The sequence below is a fragment of the Chinchilla lanigera genome, unplaced genomic scaffold (genome assembly GCF_000276665.1).
Source record: "Chinchilla lanigera isolate Chin_1 unplaced genomic scaffold, ChiLan1.0 scaffold00051, whole genome shotgun sequence".
In the NCBI taxonomy this organism is placed as follows: Eukaryota; Metazoa; Chordata; class Mammalia; order Rodentia; family Chinchillidae; genus Chinchilla; species Chinchilla lanigera.
In genome coordinates, this window is record NW_004955452.1 from 11,449,950 (window position 1) to 11,474,666 (window position 24,717).

Sequence of the window (24,717 nt, forward strand, 5' to 3'; positions counted from 1 at the left end):
TGTTATTCCCATATACAAGGTGCTGTTGGGAACACAGAGGAAGTGACTGACTGGGGGTTCAGGGAAGGCTCCGTAGAAGAGGGAACACTTGAGCTGGGTCTTGAAGGATGAGTAGAAGTTCACCAAGTGGGAAAGGACACTCTAGGTAAGGAGCCTGTGATTCCAGGTTGCAATCTGTGAATGAGGGGTGTGTTCTTTGGGGGATTGAGGCATTGTGTTCATCCCATTGTCCCTGCGCCCCTCACTGCTGCCCTGCAGCTGTGCCTGGGTTGGGGGAAGGTCCCTGCCACCTTCCTTCGGCAGCTGACTCTATCCTAGTGGTTGGGGCCTCCCACTCATGGCAGTTGCTGTGTGCCCGTCAGTCCTGCTTGTGGCGACGGATCTGTGTCTGTCCCCTGTGTCCCGGTTTGGTTTCGTCTGTCTGCATGTTGCTGTGGCTGTGTTTGTCCCTGTCGGTATCTAGAGACCTCCCAGGCCGCACTGCAGGAGCGCCTGCAGCTCTAACCAAGTGGCCAGGCCTGGGTGGTCACTGTCCCTCAGGCCCTGGTGCAGCCCCTCCTTGCTCTTCCCTTCTCTGGAGCCTCCTGAGGGGGACCCTCCTGCTTCTGTGGTCCCTTCAGTGCCCAGCAGTCAGGGGTCTTTGGGAACCACACGCTGCTCCGTCATCCTGCTTCCAGGCCAGACTCCAGGCCTGGGGCTTAGGGACCCACTTCCCTGGCTCGGCCCCAGCTGATGCTCCAGCCCTGTCCCCCGTCTCCCAGCAGCCCTAGGACAACTGTGTTCCTCTCCACACCATATGCTTCTCATCTGTGGGCCCTTGCTCAAGCTGTCGCTTCTGCCAGCATGTCCCCACCGTCTCACCCTTTAAGTCCAAGGCAGCCTCCTCCCTGTGAAGTCTCTCTGATCCCCCGTCTGGGTTAGCCCCAGGCTTTGGGCTGCTGACCCCTGAAGTGGGGGCAGGGGCAAGTGACTTGCTCAAGATCACACAGCTGATGACTTGGAGCCCAGATCTGAACCGGGCAGGTTGGGCTCCAAACACAGCAGGCTATTCCGTGGTGCCAGGACTGGTGGGGAGGGGTGGATGGGTTTGAGAGATTCCGGAAGTGGCCTCCTGTGGATGTGGCTGGTGGCAGGCGTGAGTGGGGAGCAGAGGGGAGGGAGGGACATGCTGTGGGTCATGTGTGTTTGGGCGGGTGAGGTGGTCCTGCTTAGGGGTGGGGTGACTAGCGGAGGGACAGGAGGAGGCCAAGTCCAGCGCAGTCTGCTGAGGCTGAGCCGCCTGTGAGATGGCCAGAGGGAGGTGGTGGTGGTGGTGGTGGTGGTGGTGACAGGCCAGAGCTGGTTGGCTTGAGGAAGCCTGAAGTTGGCTGGTACTCAGAGTCCTAGAGGGGATGGCCCAGCCAGGGGCTGAGGGGAGGAGAGAGGAGGCTCCTGCCCTGTCCTCAGGAGCCCAACTGGGGGGCATCAGGGGTGGGTAGTTGTGAAAGAGACAGAGAAGGTGAGGAATCCCAGGGTCCTGGCACACAGCACCCCCTAGTGTCCAGGTGGCAGGGAGGGCATGAAGGGCAGGACCAGAAGGTGACCCATTGGCTCTGACCCGTGGAGGCCACTGGTATGTGGTGAGGCTCATGGGAGGCAGCTCTGTTTTGCAGAAGCCTTTGGGTTACTTGACTACTCCTTCCGCTCAGCTTAGAGGGAGGCTCCTCCCACTGGCCTCCAGCCCCCAGCACTGTCCCAGGTGTGGCCAGGAGGATGTGGCTGGTAGGCATGAATGGACGGACGGATGGGCAGATGGATGGACAAGTGGGTGGCTGGCTGCCAGCAGAAGCTGCTCTCTACCAGCAGCCCAGGAGACATATCGTTCATCTACCCGTCTACCTTCTAGAACAAGGAAAGTAGAATGACAGCTTCTCTGCCCTGCATGGATCAGGGCTCTGGCCTAGAGCTCATAGTAGTCTTGCCTGTACCCCTTCTGCCCGGCAGCCAGCCTAAGCAAGCATGGACACTCAACCCCAGCCCTCCCAGCTCTTCTGTCACCCTACCCCACCCCACCCTGCCAGGCTCTCAGGCTTCTCCCTGAAGTTGGTGTCCCCTCTGCTTCACTGCCCTGGCCCAGCACGCTTCTGCTGCTTTCTTACCACTGACATCTGCCTCATCCAGCACTTCAGCACAGCGTTCAAGGCCCTGCCAGCTGGCCTCTGTGTCCCTTACCACCTCCCAGCTCTGTGGCTCTTAGGGGGGTGGCAGCTCACTGCCCCAAATTGGCCATGTGCCATTACAGCTCCATGCCTCTGTTCATGCTGTCACTTCTGCTGGGAATGCCCCTCTGCCCTGTCTGTCTGTCCTGAACACACTCTGACTGTGCCTGTGGCCTCATCCCCCACCCCCTGGCCCCAGGCAAGGTCCCAGTGGCTTAGCCTGGCCCTAGCTACCTGGCCTTCACCTCCTGCCACTCCCAGGGGCACTGGAAATAGCACCTCAGAGGCTTGCTGGGGGCTCAGACTGGATGAGCGCCTAGCTCAGAGCATGTCCAGCCTCTGCTGTGCCCTCCTTGCGTCTGACACAGAGTGGGGGATCCCAGGGCCAGGGCCACTGACTGGGTCATTAAATACCTGTACCAGCCAGAGAAGGATGCAGGGAAATCAGGCAGGAGCCATGTGGATGAGATTAAGTGACCCAGGGAAGTCCCCTCTGGTCTGTGAGCCTGGCTCCCCAACTAGGGGAAGGGATGACCCTGCCTGCGCAGAGGCGGAGAAGTGGTGGAGGATGCTGTACCCCAGCCTGGGACCCTGGTGCTGCCACAGCTCCCTGACCAGGGTGGGGACTCTGGGAAGCTTGAACTTGGCATTGAACTAAAGAGGAGGAGGACAGAATGGCTCCCCAGAACTGTATCAGAAGCAGCCCGGTGCAGTGGCCAACTAACGAGGTGGGGCAACATGTTTCACCCCATTTTACAGATGAAGAAAAGCACAATGTGGTCTCCTATGTCCCATCCATGTGGCCAGCAGCAAGGGACCTTCCTGATGCCCTAATTTGTTCCTCTGTGAAGTAGGGGTAAAACTTTCTCCGTGCTTGGTATCCTCCTAGGGTTCTGGACAGAAGGCCAGTGAGTTAGAAGAGCTTTGTAAATTGGCACCATGAGAGCATTGTGTGGGACTGGCTTTAAAGTAACTCTCATTATTACTCCTTCATTTGTTCGTTCTGTCATGCAACTCACATTATTGATAACCTTCAGGCCTGGATGCCTGAGATACCCAGATGAACGCGACAGGTGTGTCCAATCCAGGCTCCTCTGGGGCGGCTCCCCAGTCCCTAACCCCTGACTCACTGTCCTGGAACCTCCTCACCCTGGCTTTACAGCTCAGTACCTTCCACGTTCTTCCCTATGACAACAGCAGGGAAGGAACAGGTCCTGAGACTGCTGGGTGAGCAGATGCTCACCTATTGGGTCACAACCATGCTGTCCTGAGATAGGGAATGGCCACAAGTTTATAGCTGGGATGCTTTGTCCTTTCCCAGAACAGAAGAGAATGGTGGACCGGACTTTGAGTCAAGCTGATTAGCATGGGATTCCAGCTGTCTGCTAACTTACTGTGTGACCTTTAACAAGCCACTCCACCTCTCTGAACTTCAGTTCCTTTAGTTACAAAACAGGGATGACAGAAGTACTTGCCTTTCAGTCTCTATGTGCCTGAGACAAGGTAGGCACTTCTTAATGTGCTCACTGTTATTGTTTTGAGTTTTTTTCTGGGAGGGGAGTCTCGAGGCATGGAGAGTTGGAGAACTCCAGGCAGAAGGTGTTCCTTGTGTTGTAGTTTGCACAGGGAGAGGGAAGGGCATTCTGGTGCCTGTGAGTGGTAGAAGCAGGAGGCTGATGGAGGACAGGAGCTGTCTGGTCTGCCCAGAGGGGAATTCCCCGACCCCGAGCCTGGCCAGGCTGAAACCAATTCTGCCCTGGTCTGGAAATGCCTTTTGCATACGGATATTGGGCTATTTGCACGTGAATATTTGCTTTACCAAGGACTAGGTTTGCAAACCAAATTCCTAAAGGAACCAGCTTGAGCAAGTCTGATCTCTGGCTGACCCATGGTCTTAGACAGGTCTCTTCTTCCTGTCTTCATCTGTAAAATAGGATAGTACCTCTTGTGCGTACTTTTCCAGTAAAGATCACAAGAGATAATTTGTGTACAAGTTCTTTCTTAAAATGTTCAGATTAGATTGTATCCTGATGGAGGGTTTTCTCCTGAAACTCTAAGCCTACAGTTCCAATAGGGGCTTCTCCAGCTTGTAGGACCAGGAAGAATTTGAAGCACTTTATTGTGGGCCTTCCTCTCAAAATACTGTAAGCAGTTTCACTCAAGCAACAAAACCAGGTAGGAATTTCTGTAAGAGAATTAAGAGAGGTGCAGGAGGGAGCAAGGCTTAATGGAACACGTCTGTGCAGCACGGTCCGTGTAAGTCACTTCTTGACTTACTCGAGAGTCACAGACTCAAACCCTCTGGAAGACTAGGGTAGCTGCAAGGCCATCCTTCACACTGCCCTGGTGGTAAAGACCTCACACCACACAGGCCTGCCATGGAACTTGCCAGGGGTGAGGGCCACTGGTGGGATCGCCACACATTTTCACTAAACAGCCCCCAACTGCCCTAGCCTCAGGCCCCCACAAACCCCTCCTGACAAACAGCTCTGATGTACGTCCTGGTGGTCAAATGCTGCATTGTCCACCCATGACTTTTTCTTGAAGGTAACTCTCCAAAAGATGATTTTTTGAGTCAAAGGGCAGTAGTTTGGGTCTCTATATGTCCTGCCAAACTTCCCTTGGGAAAAGCTGTACCTGGTGATCCCAGTTTGCCCCCTGGACTCTGAGGGGAGGATGCCTTCACTCGAGGGAAGGACAGGGTTGGGGATGGACAGTTGCTTCTGCTCTGTGGCCATTTGCAAAGTTGCTCCAGGATTCCCAGTTTGTCTTTGAGTAGGGGAGGGACTTCTGTGTGGAGTCCATGGGTTCATGGGGTTAGCTCTGCTGCCCAGGACCTCCTGGGGGTGGACATCAGCCTGCGCCAGCTAGGCTTGGGGGGGGGGGCTGGGAGCATTCTGGTCTGGGTGTTGATCTTTGCTCTCCAGGGCCCCTGAATTCCAGACCTTCTGGACTGGAGATGTGGTTCCCGAGCCTGGTGGGAGCCCGCTGTGTCATGGGGCTGAGGGTCCCGGGCGGGGCAGCAGTCCCGACACTGGAGCTGATGTGCGTGAGTGGGCATAGCTGATGGGAACTTAACAGTGAGAGTCTCTCTCTCGCTCTCCCCTACAGGATGGCCGAGCCTCGATTTAACAACCCCTACTTCTGGCCCCCTCCTCCCACCATGCCTAGCCAGGTAAGACGGATATTGCCAATCTCAGTACCCTTCCCCACTGCAGCTACTTTGTGTTGTGTGTGTGTGTTGATGGACCGGTGGCCCAGGAAAGCCCCCTCAGCCCATCTCCTCTCCTGCCGGCAGCTGGACAACCTGGTCCTGATTAACAAGATCAAGGAACAGCTGATGGCGGAGAAGATCCGGCCGCCTCACCTGCCGCCCACGTCGGCCTCGTCTCAGCAGCCGCTGTTAGTGCCACCCGCGCCCGCCGAAAGCAGCCAGGCTGTCATGTCGCTGCCTAAGCTGCAGCAGGTGCCCGGGCTGCACCCGCAGGCAGTGCCGCAGCCGGACGTGGCACTGCACGCTCGGCCGGCCACAAGCACGGTTACAGGTTGGTGGTGGGGCAGAGAGGAGAGTGGGCGGGGTCAGGGGTGGGCGGAGACTGAGCCGGTAGTGGGGCGGGTGGGGCCTGTGGTGGGTGGAGATTGGGCGGGGCGGGGCGGGTGGGCGGAGCAAGAGCAGGCCCGGGGGGAAATGGGCGGGGCTACTGAGGACTGCGGAGAGTGTGGGGCGTGGAGGCGGGGCTAGGTGGGGAGTCACGAGGCTAGGACCTGGGTAGGTGAGAACCGGGGCGCAGGGAGGGTAGTAGCAAGGAATGGCGCTAAGCTTGGGGCTCAGAGCTGGTGGGACTAGCCCCAGGACTTCCTGTCTCTGTACTGGCAGACTTCCTCCAGTGGACCAGTCAAGGGCTAGTCTGTCCGCTGGGGGCTCACAGGAAACCCAAATCAGCATGAAGAATTTTGGGAATCCACAGAAGAAATTTGACCAGATGTGGTGGAAGAGAGGCTTCCTTGCAAGTCAAAATATAAGGAAATTTTGCCAGCCAACAAAGTCAGAGAGCAGGAAGGGGAAACAGCACATGCAAAGGGAAATGTATGCGAGAAGCAAGAGAAGGACTGGTTTGGGGAAGACCGAAGGTGATGATGATGGTACTGTAGCTAAGTCCAGTTAGCACCCGTGCTTACGGATGTCATTTTATTAGGAGCAGCAGCCTTGTGAAGTGGGTGTTGTTAGTGTTAGATTGAACAATGGGCCTTTTTTGACTTACAAAAACTGCAGCCTTATGTGCTTCACCCTAACGTCCCTGGACGGAGAAACTGAGGCAGAGAACAGTAAAGCCACGTGAAACCAAGCTTTCAGAGGGAGTAGGAGACAGGGGCAGGCAGTGTGCCTCCAAAGCTCGTGTCTTAACCCTTTTCTGGACATAGTTTTGCCAAGGCTGAGAGGAAGCAGGCACCAGATAACCAAGGGCCCTGCGGGCCACTTTGAGTAGTTCGAACTTCCCTGGGGCTCTGGCGGAGCCGTGGGAGGATTTTAAGTGGGGGAGGGAAATGTCAAGTTCGGGATTAGAGAGCTGAGTCTGGCTTTAAGGTAGAAACTGGGTGCATGGGAAGAGGGGCGCTCCGTCTTGCATAAGGTGGGGCTGGGGTGCTGTGGGATATCCTGGGGCGGTGTCAAGGGGCTGGAGTGTCTGAGATCCCCGTTAGACCTGGCTTTTTCAGGAAGCCACTGTGGCCTCCCTCGGCCACCAGCTGGATATCTGTCTCTTTCCTCTCTCTCCTTTTCGTAGAGATACCCAAGATATGGGGCCTGGTGATCCTCCCCTGCTGCCCTAGCTACAGTCTCCACATCTCCTGTTGTTATGATTTTATTAAATTTATTTTTTCATTATAAAAGTAATATTAAAAAAGCAATATAAGCATATTAAGGGAAATTTGGAAAAAGAGAAGCTAAGAAAAAAATAATTCATAATCCCCAACTCCTCCCCCAGCAGCTTAAGGAGCCTTTTGGTTCATTTCCTTTGTTTTCCATATTTTTTGTTTGTTTTTTTAATATGCGTGTGTGTTTTTCTGAGCTCGTGGTAGGGAGGGCTGTGTCCATGATTTAACTTGCTTTTCCTACTTGCTGATCTGTCATAAACACATTTATTGTATTTTTACTGTAAAGGTAATAGCATAGCCATTATAGAAAATTTAGAAATGGCGGACAAGCTGAAAGGAGAAAAATTAGCCTGAGTTCTTTAATTGTTAGAATGGTTATATGTTTTCTCTATAATTTACTTTATTTTATCCTTTAATCACAGATATAAAAAGTGGATGAATTCACCAGGTAAAAGATTCAAATAATACAGAAGCAGATAAACAAAGCATGAAAATCTCCCATTATCCAAAATTGCCCCCCGCCCCAGAGAGAAACGGTTAGCAGTTCAGTGTGTCTCTTCTCTAATCTCTTCCTGTGCCTTGGCACACACATATGTTGTCCATGTATCTGTACATAGCTTGAATGTGTGTGTTTAAAACGGATGGGTTCGTAATGTCTGTGATTGGCTTTTTTCACATGACGGCGCATTTTGGCGTTTGCTGTCATTGCATTCCAGCTCTCGTTTGGGTGGCTGTGTGGTCCTTCATCCAAGGAGGCCCCGCATACGTTTGCAGAGCCCCTGCTGAGGACAGACAGGTTATAGCCAGTGTTATTTGACCACAGAGTTGTAGGAAGGCCCTTGTACATAGTGCTGTGTGCTCATGTGTGACTATTTACGGTAGGTGTCTAGAAGTAGAATTGATTGCCTGGTCAAAAGTCAGGTATGTTTAAAGTTTTGATGGCTGTTGTCAGACTGCCCTCCGTGAAGGCTGCACAGATGTACATTTCCACCATGAGAGTGAGACACAAAACATACTCCTGCTGACTCTGGATATTGGCTTTTTTTTCAACGGACAGGTTTTTGGTTTCTCTGTCTCTCTTTTTTCTTTAATGTGAGGTACATGATAGATACTGTCTTGATCTTTTTATCTAGTAAGAGTGATACTACAAATGTTTTTAGTCCCTTCATTTTTTGGTTTTTTTTTTTTTTTTTTTTGGTTTTTCTCCGGTACCGGGAACCGAACTCACGACCTTGCGCTTGCCAGGCAGGCGCTTTTGCCGCTGAGCTAAATACCCAGCCCCAGTCCCTTCATTTTTAAAAGCATAACTAATTGTAAAAGTTTTTAAAAGTTCCTTATCAAAGAATCAGAAAGCCAAAAAAAATCAGACAGACACTCTTTTAAATTACTACCTTTCAGGCTGGGTATGATGGCTCATGCCTGTAATCCCAGCATTTGGGAAGCTGAGGCAGGAGGATCGTTGCGAGTTCAAGGCCAGCCTGGGCTACAAAATGAGCTCAAGACCAGCCTGAACTGCATAGTGAGACCCTGTCTCAAAAAGACAAAAAAAAGAAAAATTACTACCTTCCATAATCACACTTTGGCACGTTTAAAGTTTTTTCTCTGCATACATTTGCAGGTTTTTAAAACAAAGTTAATGGGAAGTTTAGTTGCCTTTAAGTTTTTGTTATTATAAATAACAGTGTTGAACATCATCGTGCTTAGATTTTTCTGTGATTGGAATTATTTCCAAAGTGTCTCTCTTAGCTCATTCAACTTAGTCGCAAATTATTTGGTGCACTTTACACATATACACGCTTTCATTTAGTTATGCCTGGGAAGTAATGTGTGAATAGGAAGGGAAGCTCAGAGATGCTGGGGTCACACAGCTGGGTAGCCTGGGCTGAGCTGGCCTCTGCAGCTCCCGTCACCCCTGCCCCAACCTGGTATTTTCACAGGTCTGGGGCTCTCCTCCCGGACCCCGGCTGTGAGCACGTCCGAGTCAAGTGCAAGTACGGGCACCGGCACAGGCACGGGCACCAGCACCCCGTCCACACCCACCACCACCAGCCAGAGCCGCCTCATCGCCTCGTCCCCCACCCTCATCTCAGGGATCACCAGCCCCCCCCTCCTGGACTCCATCAAGACAATCCAGGGCCACGGCCTGCTTGGCCCCCCCAAGTCTGAACGTGGCCGCAAAAAGATCAAGGCAGAGAACCCAGGGGGTCCCCCTGTCCTTGTTGTCCCCTACCCCATCTTGGCCTCAGGCGAGACTGCCAAGGAGGGCAAGACGTACAGGTGGGGGTCTTGGTGGGACAGGGTTCAGGGGGGTTGGGCAGGGAGCTGGTTCTAAGCATTGGAAAGAGGGGCCCTGGGGGCTAGGGATAAAAGCTAACTAAGGTCTAGAGGGGTATGGTTTCCTGTTGAGCCCTGCCCAAATCTCAGGCCATGTTGGGGGCCAGGGGTGGGAACGGGGAGATAGAGCCTTCAGAGGTCATTTGGGAGTCCATGTCCTCCCTTTAAGCAGTGCCCTGTCATGTTAGAACCATCTGAAGAACTTTCAAAATGTGTCAATGCCAGGACTGCACCTTCAGGAAGTTTGAATTAATTTTGGGGGATGGGGACATGGGGGAACCAGACATTGATTTTTTTGTTTGGTTTTGGTTTTGGCATTGGTATTTCTTGAAAGCTCCCAGAGGATTCTGACTGCAGTCAGGTTGCAAAATACTTGACATGTTAAAGCCTCCTTTTCCTACAGTGGGTGTGTCCTGTGCCGGCCCTCCTTGGGGTCCTGGGCCTGTCTCCTGTGAGTGTAGACCTTTTCCCAGGCTGCTGCAGGTGTTCCCCAGATGTAGGAGCTTCCAGCCCCAAACTGGAGGGTGCCCAGGCTGGGAGCCTGCCTTCTTCCCTGATGGACCTGTGTCCCCTGGGCTCCTGACAGGCAGGCTCTGTTCCAGATGCAGGGTCTCTCTGATGTGAGGCTCCCCAAAGATGTAGAGCAGGGTCTGGGGAGGTCTTCCAGGTGTGAACCTGCCTCTTGCCTGCAGGTGTAAGGTGTGCCCGCTGACCTTTTTCACCAAGTCTGAGATGCAGATCCACTCCAAGTCGCACACAGAGGCCAAGCCCCACAAGTGCCCGCACTGCTCCAAGTCCTTTGCCAACGCCTCCTACCTGGCCCAGCACCTGCGCATCCACCTGGGTGTCAAGCCCTACCACTGCTCCTACTGTGATAAGTCCTTCCGACAGCTCTCCCACCTCCAGCAGCACACCAGGTATGTGGCCTGCCTGATGTTGCTCTACTACAGCCCGTGGAGCTCAGCACCTGTGGCCTGGTGCATGGAGCTGGTACAAGGAGAAGCCAAGACCTTCTCTACGTGCCTGTTGTCCCCGGGGTCAAGACCAAATTCCTTTGGTTGAGTTAGAGGCCTTGTATGATGTGGCCCTTGTTGACCTCATTGAACTCAGCTCTCCCTACCACACCATCTTGTCATCCCCAGGTCTTTGTACACGCTGTGTCCTTTTCCTGAGACACCCTGTTTCTCTGCCCAACTTTTCTCCATCTGTTAGTCCAGCTTCCTCCCACAAGCGCTCCTGTGCCCCGACCCAGGTGGCCTCTGTTCTCACAGGCCCTGTGCATGTGCACTAGAGCACCTGTGGGCTATCCCCAACTGGCCTGTATATTTGCCCACTTTCCCTGATATATTGGGAGCTCTTAAAGGCAAGGGTTTGGTGTCCTCTATTTCTGTATCCCCACTGTGTGACATATAAAAGCATTTTGGCATTTGTTAAATATTTGTGGAATAAATAGAGCTAGCTTTTATAGAGCATATGATTCATCTGTTTAACAAATATTTCCAGAGCCCCTGTACTGTGCCAGACACCATTCTAGGTGCTGCGGATACAGCCAGGAGCAAACTAGACAAAATCCCTGCCTATTGGGGCTTACAGTCTAGCAGGCTGCGAAAGGGAAACTCAAAGATATGCATGCTTTAAAGGAAGAAAAGTCCTTGCAGAGGAGTGTAGACATCAGAAAGACTGGCTCATCAAATAGAAATACCGTAGGTATTTAAGAAAACAAACAAAAGGTTTGCAGAATTGCAGTTCATGTGTCGGAGGGGAAGAAACAATTTAGTTTGCTCACATGAAGATTTTCATTCATGACAGTGTGGTCATATGGTTGCCAGAATCAGCATGGTCAAGGTCAGGGAGAAAACCGTGTTGCTGTGGAGTTTGTAACTGACTGACAAAGCTCGAATTCTTTTCTCTTTGGGGGATCTTAATGCCATATAGAGGGACCCCCTTTGTTGCTGTTGCCTGCATGGTCCTTGTACTCTTCATCCCAGGGTGCGCAGTGTTTTACCTTGTCTATAGCTCTGACTTCGGGGCCTGTGGTGTAGCAAGAGAAATGGCTGCAGGGCAAGTCGACAGTCTCTCTTCTCAGTGCTGAGCCTCCTAAGGTGTGGACCTGACCACAGAAGTTTGTCTCAGCAATGTTCTGATTTTGTCATTACTTTGGTTTTTAAAAATATAGCCAGTTTTATGCACACAGATGTATGTGATAAGGTATCGATTCATAAGCAAAGTCCCAGTTGCATGATTCTTAGAGCATATGGTACAGAGGCTGCAGGCTAACTTCTGCCAGGAGACTTTGTCAAAATTTTAATCATTTATGTGTTTGTGAGGGGGTAGAAAGAATTCTGCTTAGATTGTCAGAGATCAGGAACTCAGAATCATCCAGTTCACTCTGCCAGATTGTGTAACTGTAGGGGGGACCCTCTTTTTGGAGAATCCTCATGTTTATCAGTGTTCCTGGAATAGCAGAGATTAATTAAAAAAAAAAAAAATCACTGTTAAGACAGCAGCTCCACAAGCCAAGGAACAGGTCCAGCATTTGCCAGAGGCCTGGGGAGGCCTCATTCTCACATAAAAGTACCAGCCTATCAGGCTTGTCCTGCCTAATTAAATGAGATTTGTCTTTAAATGTGACATTTCTGGCACGGTCATGGTTACAAATTTGATTTACTCAATTATGTCATGTTTGGAAGGAGAGCAGATTCTTACTGAATCTGTACCCAGAGCTAATGATTGTGAAAAGAAAAGAGATCACATGAAAGCGCTTCAATGTTTGTAAACAATTACTCTGAGTAGTTTTATAGGCTACTACTGATTATATGTTGTTTTCAACAGAATTATTATTTGAAAACTTTCTTGCTAAATTTATTAGTTTATGTTAATTTTTTTTTGTTTATTTGTTTTGAGACAGGGCCTCCTTATGTAGTCCAGGCTGGCCCTGAACGCACTGTGCAGCCCAAGCTGCCCTTGAACTCGTGGTGATCCGTGGTCCTCCTGCTGGGGTTACAGTTCCTCCCATCATGAATTGTGAGGTGTTAGTTGGCACAAGGGACTGTTTAATGGATATTTTATTCTACTTTGTTAAATATAACATCTTCAGTTGAGGATCAGAGATAGAAACCAAAGCGAAAAAATTTTCTCATATGGCCTTTAGAAAATGGGACGTTAATCACAGTGAAATCAGTTTCATCCAGTCCTGCGTTAGTCAGCTCACTTTGCTAAGCTGTTTGCTTCTGGACCAAAGACTCTTGCATCCTGCAAGGCCTGTGGGTGTCTGGTCAGAGTAGTGATATCAGCTTGGAAGCCTGAACCCCTCATTTCTTCCATGAAGCACAAAGAGCCAGGTGTATGTGCCCTGGCTCTTTCTGAGGCTGTATTCTCTTAATGGTCTTTGCAGAAGGCTGTAGCTCCAAGCAGAGGGCTTAAGGCAGATGTGAGGGGAAATGAGACTTGTCGATGAGGCTAAATGATTCTGGTCAACTTAGTACTGTAATCAGCAATATCAGAAAGGAGGAGAATGGAGTCCCCTATTAGGTATAATGCATAATCAATTTTTCAGATTAAGAACATACTATGCACAGCAAGTGCATTGCCTCCGTATTCAAGGTCTTTTAATTTATCTCATAAAACATAGTTTATGGTCATTACTAATTAGTGGATATTTTAAACCTCAGGGCGTTTTTTTTTTTTTTTTTTTTTCAGTGCTGGAAGTTGGACTCAGGTCCTCATGAACACTATACGTGAATACATGTGCTCTATCACTGAGCTACAGTCTGAGCCCAAGACAATATTCTCAGTGTTTTTTGATCCTTCTTCAGAAGTACACTAAATATAGATACATATATGATATACATGTCATTTATTTATAATGTGTGACGCCCTTTCTTATACTGCTGATTTCATAGAGTGGCTGTCACTTTTGTGTTCAGCTAATTTAAAACTATGGAGAATACAAAATAGGACCAGTTGTTCTGAGTATCCCTCTTTTTCTAACTCAAGGGATCAAATTTGTGGCACTGCTGAGTGGCCACATGGACACTCCAGGAGTACTTGCATGGGAAAGACACCTGACAATTTTATTATCCTGAGCTAGGAGCCTGGATTTGAGAAAGATGACGGCAGAATAGGCAAGATAGGGGCATTAGTCTGGTTGAAAGTAGATGCAGTAGCAAGTAATACTAATTACTAAAAATTCTGGCTTCCTTTCCCCCCAGAAGTAAACTGTTTAGAAATACCATTTAAGAACATTGCCTCCATCCCCCCAAAATTAATAGGTCCTTTAAGAAGGATGTTCCCAGACTCAAGGATTGCTCTACATTCCTGTAGGCACAACGTTTTTTCTCTTTTGTGTGACTGAAGTTCATAATGGCAGGAAATCAAAAAGCAGTATAAAAGGATTCTATCAACATCTGTTTTTTTTGTTTTGTTTTGTTTTTTGTCATTTTGAGACAGGGCCTTGCTATGCAGTTCAGGCTGGCCTTGAGCTCACTTTGTAGCCCAGGCTGGTCTCGAACTCCCAACGATCCTGCTGCCTCAGCCTCTCAAGTGCTGGGATTACAGGCATGTGCCACCACGCCCGACCCTCTATCAACATTTGGAAGGCCATTTATAAGTCAGTAGGCTACATATGGTTAAGCCAATGTGTTCTCACCCACTGCGAGAGATGAGTGCCCCAAATGCCCACAGTCCCAGAGGCCATTGACAAACATTCAAATGTGAAGGAGCAACCAAACTCTGAATTCAGTGTCTTCTGTTATTCAGCAGAGAACCTTTTCTATGTTTCTGCCCCATGGCAGAGAACCAGACAATCATGTAATTAATCAAACCTATCTTGCTAGTGTTACTGCTGCTAATGAAGGGATGGAAGAAGTGATGTCCAAAGCAGACCCAGCTGTGGCCAAGTGGCAGAGGCAGAGTTAGAGGACACGCAAGGTCCAGTCTAGGAGTTGAGAACGAGGTGACCAGGACCGCTGTTGGGGTGACATAGTTCCATGGCACTGGTGGACCAGGAGCATTTCTGAGGGGACCTGCACAGAGAAAAGAAGGCACAAAACATAGAGAAAAGTAGGTGACTTGTGAAGTGTGGCCCAAGTCCAGACTTCAGGAGGCTCAGCCCACTAAATAATAAATGCCACATGTATTTATGGAGAAAATAAACAGAATATTTCTGTGTTAGTTGGTCTTTTCATGGTGGAAAAATAGCAGTGGTCTCCTGCAGTTAGCATATGTGTAAAGGTCCGCACATGCCTGCAGATGTTGCTATGCAGACATCATGGGTGAAACTGTTTTGGGAGGGAGTTAGTAAATTATTGGAAAGAGTGTTAAGTTGTATCTATTTGTGGAACCTAGTGCCAGACAGCATGATTCTGAATTTGTTTGTTTGTTTGTTTGGAGGTGTGCGGTGTGCTTCGTGTTTCTCTTCTCCTGGTTGTGTGACAGTAGCTACATGTGTAATGATAACCATAGCAGGGGACGGTGCCACTTTGTTTGTTTTCTGACAATAATAATGGTGATAATAGCGTCACCAGCTGTTCCTTACAAGGAGCTCCCTTGTGCCTCCCTCTGCCCAAGGTGTTTTCCCATACAGGGTGTCCACAAAGCCCTTGTACACTGTGAACTTTTGTTTTTTCATGAGAAAATGAATTTGAAAAATGCCATGGAGAGTGAATTGTCTAAAGGAACGTTAACTTTCATTGTATCTACTGTTGTTTTACTCGAAAAGCACAAGATGGCTAAAGCCATTTGGTAGTGATTACCTGAGAAATAAAAGTCAACTTGGAACATCATCATCATTATTGTAATAACAGCCCTTATTCTACCTAGAAAATCCTTAATTTTATTTAAACATCAATAAATTCCCTCTTTATAGTTTTATAAAATCATTTACCTTAAATAGAAATTAGTATGTTACAAATTAACACCGCATCTGGGTGTGGTGGCACACCCCTGTAATCCCAGCACTTGAGAGGCAGAGGCAGGAGGATCACTGTGAGTTTGAGACCAGCCTGGGCTACAAAGCGAGTTCAAGGCCAGCCTGAACTGTGTGGTGAGACCTTGTCTCAAAAAGACAAAACAAAACAAAACAAAAAACAAAAACTAACACTGCAAAAGTATTTTATGAACACTCTTTCTATGAAGTCATCTGATCGTTATACTTCTTACAATATTATTATTGCATTTTAAAGAGGAGGAAACTGAGGCTCGGGGAGGCAAAGGTCACTCGCTGCTCAAGGTCACTCAGCTAAGGTGGCACAGTGCCACTGTGCCTAGGAGTGTCTGGTGTTGCAGGAAGATGGGAGGGGCAGGGATGTTGGCTATGGAAGGAGCTCATGTGAGGGTGGAGATGTCCTGGGTCTTCAGGGGCCCTGGGTGGGGCTGGGCAGTGGGGCTTGTAATCAGGGTTTGCAAGGGAAATAATTTAATACAGGACACATAATTGACAGGATTATTTTATAGTCACCCAAAGAGTCACATACAAAAGAGTGTAGGAAATCTGTCCACATATTAGAGACCCAAAGAATCCAGCTGGAGGCCTGGATCCCATGGCAATGTCCTACACGAGTCTACTTGAAGACCTAGAGGCCATGGCAATGCCCCCTACGGTTTCCCTGAAGGCCAAGAGCCCACGACAATGTCTCATAAGTCTGTTTCCCGGATCTGCATTGGGAAGGCCCAGAGGTCAGGGTAGAAGCTTGACAGTCTGCACCAGCAGATGAAGGATCTGTGCCAATAAACTGGAGCCAGGAAGCGATGCTCAAAGTAAGGACCAGAGCTCCCCCAAAGTGAACCGCAGCCGTTCTCGGCAACAACGAGGTCCGGAGCTCCTCTGACAGTGAGAACAGCTGAATGTATATCAGGAAAGCCAGTGTGACAAGCTCCTCCAGGAGAACCAACAGCACCCACTTCTTCCTCTCCACTTCTTTTTATGTTGCTGGCAACAGTCCTCAGCTGGGCCTCCCACACCAGCGCCGCGCTGGTTCAGTTCAGCTGCGTGTTACAAGTTGACCACCAGTTGTCAGTCCAGCACAGGGCTGGAGCAACAGTCGGGGGGCAGCAGATTCAGGAGTTTCGCACTACCTGAGGAAGAGGGCCTGCCTCGGGCCAGGCTGGCGCGCCCCCTAATGGGAAGAGGCCCTGGAGTGAAGACTCTGCCTTGTGAAGGCAGGGCTTGAGCTGACTGGGAATTCAGGAACTGTGGAGGAGAGCCCATGGCCAGTGGAGCAGCAGCCTGTCCTTCTTGCTTCCAGAGGCCACGCCATGAAGCCCCAGCAGAACCAGTCCCACGCTGTGTGCCGTGCACAGCGACAGCTCGAGGGGCCGGGGCAGGCCCTGGCCTGGTGGGACCCGCGCTGTGACCCGGGCAGCTGGAGGAGGTAGAAATGCCGATGAGCAGCAAGGATGAGGTGCAGGTTGGGGAGAACCATCTGGGTGGAGTTTAAAAGGGCTGTGGCCCTCCTGAGTCAGAGGAGCAGGCATGCTGGGCAGGGGAGGGGCAGGAGCCAGGGCACAGCGTGGGCCACACACGTGTCAGAGAATGCTCGTGAGGTGCCCGGCTGGGAAAGCAGTGGCAGGGGCTCTTCGAATCTAAGGTCAGAATGGGAAGGGCCTTGAGAGCTGGGGCAAGGCCTTGGGACCCTGTGCTGGAAAATAGGGACGGTGGAGGTTGCCAAGCAGGGCCGTGGCCGGGTCCGAGCCCGTGGCTGCTGCTGTTATCGAGGTCAGGCAGCATATACCGAGGTGTGAGTCCAGGGAGGAGGCCGTGCAGATTGTCTACTTGGACAGCAGGAGGCCAGGGGGCAGTTTGCTGTTAGGAGGGCTCAGCTGGGTTCCTCAGGCAGGACCTGAAATCCATGAAATCAGTCATTTGGTCAACAAATGCTTGTGAAGTGTACCTTGGGAACAGGGTTTGATTACATGGAACGTATTTCTATTGTCAGTGAGTCACTTTAGAGAGAAGAAACTCTTTCGTGCTCGCAGTCTGTCGTCGCAGTTTACTGAGCTGTCTGCGCTCAGCCTATGCCGTGCACTGGGGTGGTGGTGAGGGAGACTGACGGAGGTCTTGCCCTCAGGGAGGCAGCCAGGAGAACACCGACCAGACACCGACAGAAGTACCCGTGCCCAGCTCCCGGGAGTGGGTGTCCTGCTGCTCCAGGGTGGGCTGCAGGGCCTGGCCTCGTCTGGGAGTTCAGGGCAGGCTGCCCGGGGAAGGGACTTGCATCCTGAGCACGGGAGTGTGGGCTTAGCAGGTGGGAGGTGAGGGAACCGTGTGCTGGCGCAGGGAACAGCGTGGATAAAGGGCAGGAGGAGAGCCCAGGATGCCAGGATGCCAGCCTTGCTGATGGGACCTGGACACAGCGGGAGGAGAGGAGTCTGGGGGAGGCTGTCGTGGGGTGTAAAATAGAGCAACGTGCGTCCTGGGGACCCTTAGGTCTCTCTGCCATCTGCTCCTGACCAACTTCCCCAGCCCTAGAGGGGAAGGAGGGGCTGAAAGGGAGGGAGTGCTGCACCAGATGGAGCTGGAACCTTCCTGTCCTTCCCTGGTACACACTGAGCAAGGGTCTGGGGTGACGTCCCTCAGCGTGTGACCCCGTGTAGGGGAAGTGCAGGTAGATAGCGGCTCTCAGGCCCGGGCCAGCTCCACATGGCACATCTGGGTACAGATGGTGGGGCTGCCCCTGCCCTCAGGATTCCCCGTCTAGTAGAGCAGACACGCACAGGCAGCCCTGAGCATGTGAGAACCTGCACTGCGAGGAGGAGCTGTGATGTGTGGGGGTTGTGGGGGAGCAACTTGCTCGGGGAGACTCCTCAGACCTCGGCTCTGTGATGGCCAGGAAGGAGGTGCAGCAGGGCGGAGGGGTGATGGGGAGAATCCTCGGATGTAGTTGCTGGATAAGCATGCTCATCAGAATGTGAAGAGCCCGAAGGTGAGGCTGACCCATCCGGATGAAGGGCTTGAATGACACACAGGAATTTGGACGCTTTGGAGCCCCGTGCGACCCTGAGTGCTGGGCCTGGCTGGAGAGGCCTTGGCTTCTTTGAGGAGTTGGAGGGTGGCACAGAAGACCCTGGCTGCCAGCTTGTGAGGCTGGGCATTGTAGGGAGGGAGAGGGCACCGCTCGGCCACATCTGGGTTCACCCTTCACTTAACACTCCTCAGCGAACGAGGAAACAAGTTCTGTCCCTGCTGGCCTTGGCTGCCTACTTGATGGACACAAGATTTGCCAGGCTGGTGAATCAGCACCAGGAGCTGCCCAAGGCTGGGTGTGGCATGCAGGGCGCCTGCAGACCCTGGAGCACCACTCGCTGGTATCACCGCTCCGTCCATACTCCGACCGCACCTGGGCTATTGGACAAACACTAGCTGTCATCAGCCTTAGCTCCAATGTCACCGTTTCAGTGGGGCCCTCCCCTTCCACCCTGTTTAAAACTGCCCTTCTCCTCCCTGGCGCTCACGGGGCCCCACGCCCATTCTGTGTCTTCCCACAGCACGCACTACCTTCTCGTGTGACTCACTCACCTTGTGCCTATTGCTCATTTCTACCAGGCAGTACTTTCTGTCTGCTTAGTTGGTGATAGAGTCCAAGTCCTAGCATGGTACTGGCATGCAGGCAGTGATGGGACCAAGGCTGAGTGAACCAGTAACAACACTGGCAAATGACTGTTGAATGCTGCCTGTGCCAACTAATAAGCTGCTTACACACATGACCTGATGTTGTCTTCACAAGGCCTGCTGAGATGGGGGACTGTGTTTCTGTACCCATTTTGCAGATAAGGAAACCAGTGTTCAGTGATTTGCCCACCCAGCTAGTAGAGAGTGGATCCAGGATGAGAACCCAGGAACTGGGGGCACTGAAGGAGCTCCTGGCAAGGCCTGGGCTGAGTTTCAGAGCCACACCTCCGTGTTCTCTGTCACTAGGATGATTGTCACCCTCCTGGGCATGTGCCTGACATGGAGAGAAGACAGGAAATAAGGGCCGGGGCGAGTTCACCGGAGGTGTCTCCTCAGGGAAGGAGACAGGATGGGCAGGGAAGGTCCCAACAACGCTGTGGGTCTGTTGTTTTCAGTGAGAGCTCTGTACGGTGGGAGTAAGAAGAGAGGCACAGAAAGGCAGTCCAGGCAAGCACCGCAGGGCTAGCTGGAGGCCGCACTGGTCTCCGCGTCGTGCTGGGAGTGGGCCGGGTGCAGCAGGGCCCTGTGGGGAGGAGCAGGGAGGCTTCAGTCAGACGGGCAGTGGAGACCAGAGAATAAAAAAGGTGGTGACCTTTGAAGTCCTCTTGCTTGGGCTCATTCTCGGCCATGGGGGTGAGGGCGTGGGTGGGGACTGACTGGGCAGCTGAGGGGCAGAGGTATGGCCCAGTGAGCCACGAGCTAGGGGTCCATGTGAGGGACCCCCCACCTCACTGGGCTGCCCATTGCAGAATCCACACAGGTGACAGACCCTATAAGTGCCCACATCCTGGCTGTGAAAAGGCTTTCACTCAGCTCTCCAACCTCCAGGTAAGTGCCTGCCTCCTCCCGTCCCGCAGGGAGCATAAGAAGGTGGTGGGTTAGGGGGAGGACCCCCGCCTCGTGACCCCCTGCTGTGCTCCCCACAGTCTCACCAGCGCCAGCACAACAAGGACAAGCCCTACAAGTGTCCCAACTGCTACCGGGCCTACTCGGACTCCGCGTCCCTGCAGATCCACCTCTCAGCCCACGCCATCAAGCACGCCAAGGCCTACTGCTGCAGCATGTGCGGGCGGGCCTACACCTCGGTGAGTGCCTCCAGCGCCCAGCCGCTGCCCCATCCTCTTCCTCCTAGCATCATACTGACTCCCCACTTGTCTGACAGAGAAGCTGCAGCCCGAAAGGGCAAGTGACTCCCCCAGAGCACGCACGGGGAGTGGCACAGCTCGGGCTGCAGTGTCATCCTTCCATGTTTGGCTGCTTAGCTGAGCTCCCAGCCTCCTGCCTGCCTTTAGCCAGGGTTCTAGCGGCCCTGGGCTTCTCAAGGCAGGCGTAGGGGCCTAGGACCCTGCTCTGCTCAGACACGTTTTCTGCTGTGGGACAGCTACAGTTCCTATTATGGCCACAAGGTGGCACGGCGACTTGGCCCAGAGCCACCCTCATCACAGCAGTCCTTCCCCACCCCTGCTTATGCAGGAGACTGAGGCTTGGAGGGGTCAGGTGACTTGTCCAAGGCAGGTCCCACTGCTAGGAAGTGACTGGAGTGGTCTCAAGCCCAGGCCCACTGCTGCGTTGTCACTGGGAGCACCAGCCAGAGGTGGGGCATCGTGGCGAATCCAGCACGCAGGGCTGAGGTTCAGCCAGTGCACCCCTCATAGCCAGCTTGGGAAAGGCTGCTGGCCTGGCCCTGGAGAATTGTAGGTGGGCACTGCTGAGTGCTAAGCTGGTTCCGGTCAGCTCCTCAGACAGCAGTCTGTAGGGTCAGACGTGGCAAGGCAGCCAGCGCTCATCCTGATAGCCACGCAGTGTCTTTAGAACCACGCGCAAGCCCCAGCCAGCCCCTCTCAGCCCCTGGAGCTATGGCTGCCAGCCCCCAGCTGTCCCACCTCTCGTGGCCGCTTGTGGGAACTGCAGCCTCCCTGCCTGCTTTTCAGTGGTGCCATGTTCTGCATCTCACCCCTGCCCACAGGAGACCTACCTGATGAAGCACATGTCCAAACACACGGTGGTGGAGCACCTGGTGAGCCATCACTCGCCCCAGAGGACGGAGTCCCCTGGCATCCCGGTGCGAATCTCCCTCATCTGAGCCCACCCGAGGCGCCGCCCCGCCCGGCCCACTGGCAGACCCGATCCAGGCAGCACCAGGCCCCGACTCCCACTGGGGGCCTCCAGGAACCGCTGAGCTCTCTCACGACCTTCACAGCCTGTCAGGAAGCTTGGGCCACAGAAGCCCTGCCTGGTTCAGCTCCTGGGGCCAACTGCAAGATTCTGGACTGTTTTGGTGGCATCCAAAGACGATCTCAGAGCACTTTGAACCTGTCTGTTGGGTTTTCTTTTTGTTTCCCACCCTTCACTTACTTCACTGTTTTTTTGTTTTTTAAGTTTGTTTTGGAAATAACAAAAAAAAAGAGATATTTATTGGCCAGGGTGTTGGTGCTGCTAAGACCGAGAAATTAAAAGAACCGGACAGATGGATGCAGAGAACCAGAGGGCAGCGTGGGACCTTCTCCAGCCATGGCCTTGGGTCTTGAGGGAAAGCCCAGGCCTGGGGTTCTGGACAGCAAAGGGGACCCCCAGGAGGGAGGCGGTAGGAGGCAGCTGAAGCGAGCCCTTCAGCCCTGGGTGCCCGGCTCGTACTGACGGAGCTGTGCTCTGGGCTTCACTGAGCAGAGGGTGTGGCAGCTGTCAGGGCTGTCCAAGCTTCGGGAGGTGGCAACAAGAGGGGCCGGGAGATCTGCAGGACCAAAATGGTGCAGTGACAGGCTGGACAGCAGGCCCAGGAAAACGGGGGAGGGGGAGGGCTGGGTAAGACCTGGCCCCACCCCCACTGCCCCAGCGACCACCCCAGTCTACCTCGGTGCTGGCCAGGAAACCTATCGGCTACCTCTCCGCCACCCCAGACTGTGGGCAGGGGGATGGGGAGGGAGTGGGCCTGGGACTAGGACCCCTTCCAGAGTTTCCTCAGATGGGGGCAGTGCCCAGGGAGGGGCTATTTGTCTTCCCTGCCATGGAAGGGGAATCCCCAGCCCAGGCACCAGGCCCCTCAGCAGGGAAGGGATCCTCCAGGAGGAGGGTCCCAGGAACAGACCCTGCCCCCTCCAGCTGGCCCCCACAGACATCCCCAATCTGAAAGCCATGTGTGTCCGTGTATATAGGAACCATGTACAGAGCCCGGAAAAGCCCCTCCACTTCCCCCGGGAAAAAAAAAAAAAGAAAACTAGACAGAAACTCATCTATATATTCTGTATCTGGAGTTCCGTTTTGAATATTAACTGTGTTATTTTTATACACTTTTTAAGCCTTAACTCGCCATTGATTTACCAGTTTAACTTTCCTGGGGTTTCTATTCCCACGGGGTTCTCTGCCCCCCCCCTTTGTTTGACTTGTCTGATACTCAGTATTGTAGTTTTTCGTCCGCATGTTACTACCCTGTAAATATGCTGTTATACATACTGTTAACACCCCTTTGCTTTTTTCTATGGGACCTCCAGGCCACCATATTTAGAACTAGTTACCTTATTAAAAAAGAGAAAACAGTCTGTTGGCTTCTCAGTCTGCATCTTGGTGGCAGGGAGGCGAGGGCAGGTGCCCATCCCACACTTCAGGAGAGAGGTTTGCATTCTATTAAAAAGGTGGGGAGCAAAGTAAAAATCCACCTTGGGGGAAGAACACTAAAGGGGGCAAGAAACAAAGACATTACAACCCTTCTGCTCTTTGTATTTCTCTGTTGTGAAGAATAAACTGTACCTGCACCTGGGTGCAGCGGTGTGTGGTGTGCTGTGTGCGGGGGTGGGGCTGGGCCACCTTCCCACAGCTCCTCGCCCCCCACCCAGACTTGGGAAGGAAGGAGGTAGATGGCCGCCTGCTGTGGGCCGGCCTCACCGCGGTGCGGAGCCGAGCGCTCTGTGCTGAGGGTCGTGCTGCATGCAGTTCAGTGGCAGGGCCATACATTGAGCAAGGATGTCTAGTTCTGATTCGCTGCTTCACCGGTGAGTCTCACTTCCCAAGGAGCACCCTCTAGGGGGCGGTCATGAGTGCCTGCTGTGTAGAAGCCGTTCTGGTGTGTGGGGCTGGGGGACAGGCCCAAGAGGCCTCCTTCGCATGCTCTTATCCCCTTGGGAGGGGTCACCATTTTGATTGCCTGGAGGGTGATGCAGAAATTAGGTTTACCAGGGCTGTCCCTGTGGGGGCACCTTGGGAGACAGAAGTGACCCCACTTGGAGTCACCATGGAGTCATCATTGGGAATGCGTTCCTCAGAGCCCTCACAGTCCTGCGTCCAGGCTTCTCTGCAGGTGACAGTGAGTCCAATTCAAATGAGAATTTACTGGCTGATGGAACAGCACCGTGGTCCAGCCAGCTTCAGGGACCCGGGGATGTAGCTCAGCTCTCTACCTGGCTCTGTTCTCGGAGTCAGAGGCATCCTTGGGCTCCTGTGGGGTTGACTCCAGCCTCACAGCTCCCAAGTTTCCAGCAGCCATCCTCTGTCCTGTCCGAGGCCCAGCGGAAGTCGCCTTGAGTCTTCCTGGTTCTGAACGGGTTGAGGTGTGCGCTGGTTTGGCTTGGACCTGGGGCCTGTGCTGTACTGGAGCAGAGTGAAGCCCCTATCTGATGTAGCTCTCCCCAAAAGTGTGCCATCATCAGAAAGAATGGTCGTGGGGTAGTCCGGTACCAGTAAGTTTTCAGTAATGTCACAGGCCTCATCGTTTTCTCTGAATTGATCTCCCATAGCTTGCCAGGAAGAGAGCGGCTCTAGCAGCCATACTGGTGTCACATGGCCCTATCCCAGCCACACCTGAACGGTCGGAGGAGGACACCTGACCCAGTGACTCCAGCCAGCGGTGTGCGGTGGCTGCCGAGGCTCAGGACAGCGGACTGTGCACACCGGCCTCTTTCCCACCGCGCATTGCCTGAGTGTTGGTAGCTCACCATCAGCCATGATGGGACCTATACCACTGCAAGTGGGAAATCAAGGATTTTCTCTGAAGAGTCAGTTGCTAGACATTTACTAGCACACCACTGGGTGAAGCTACCCCTCTTTAGTCGGGTTCTCCGCTCCATGAATCCGGAGCAAGGTAGTTAGGAGAGGGTGAGCCGGAGTGGCTGAGTTGGGTCAGACATGTGCAGAATAAAGAGGCAAGGACACAAAGAAATGGACAGAGGAGCCTGAAAGCTAGTGATAACCTCTGTTCCCAACTCCCAATCTGCAGCCTCTGGCCATGTGTAATTTCCTTTTCTGGCACCCATGAAATTATGTTCCTAGGGATACAACTTGGAGGTACTTAACCTCTCTGGGCCTGATTTCCTCTTAGGTAAAATAAGGCAAATAACAGTAATCAACGTATGAGGTGGGTATGAAGACTACGTGAATTACTACATGTCTAAGGTTCAGCACTGCCTGGCACACGGTAAGTACCTTCCAACACGTACACGTTGTTACTGCTAATTGCTGTTATGTGACTTAGCTCTGGGGGATTCATGTTCTTTTTGATCAGTGTCTTAGTTACTTTTCTTGTTGTTGGGACAAAATACCTGCCACCCACAGAGTAAAGGAAGAAAGGTTTATTTAGGTCACAGTTTGTAGAGGTTTCAGCCCATGGTTGGCTGGCTCCAAGGCAGGGTGGCATGGCAGAGAGACATTGCAGAG

The 24,717-nt window shown here is 52.4% G+C and overlaps 1 protein-coding gene across 1 annotated transcript; it reads left to right on the forward strand.

The window, feature by feature from the left end:
• On the forward strand, window positions 1-22,828 carry Znf362 (zinc finger protein 362). Its single transcript, XM_005395109.2, has 8 exons — window positions 1-145; window positions 5,310-5,373; window positions 5,497-5,743; window positions 9,011-9,350; window positions 10,100-10,324; window positions 19,824-19,902; window positions 20,001-20,159; window positions 21,041-22,828. Exons 1-8 carry the CDS (start codon window positions 108-110, stop codon window positions 21,155-21,157), a joined length of 1,269 nt encoding a protein of 422 aa, XP_005395166.1. The 5' UTR covers window positions 1-107; the 3' UTR covers window positions 21,158-22,828.
• The last annotated feature ends 1,889 nt before the right edge of the window (window positions 22,829-24,717 follow it).

Excerpts from the sequence above, each read along its gene's own strand:
- Znf362 (XM_005395109.2), top strand. The coding sequence starts at position 108 with ATGAGTAGAAGTTCACCAAGTGGGAAAGGACACTCTAG. Across the intron at positions 146-5,309 it reads AGTGGGAAAGGACACTCTAG|GATGGCCGAGCCTCGATTTA; the intron begins GTAAGGAGCCTG and ends TCTCCCCTACAG. Across the intron at positions 10,325-19,823 it reads CACCTCCAGCAGCACACCAG|AATCCACACAGGTGACAGAC; the intron begins GTATGTGGCCTG and ends TGCCCATTGCAG.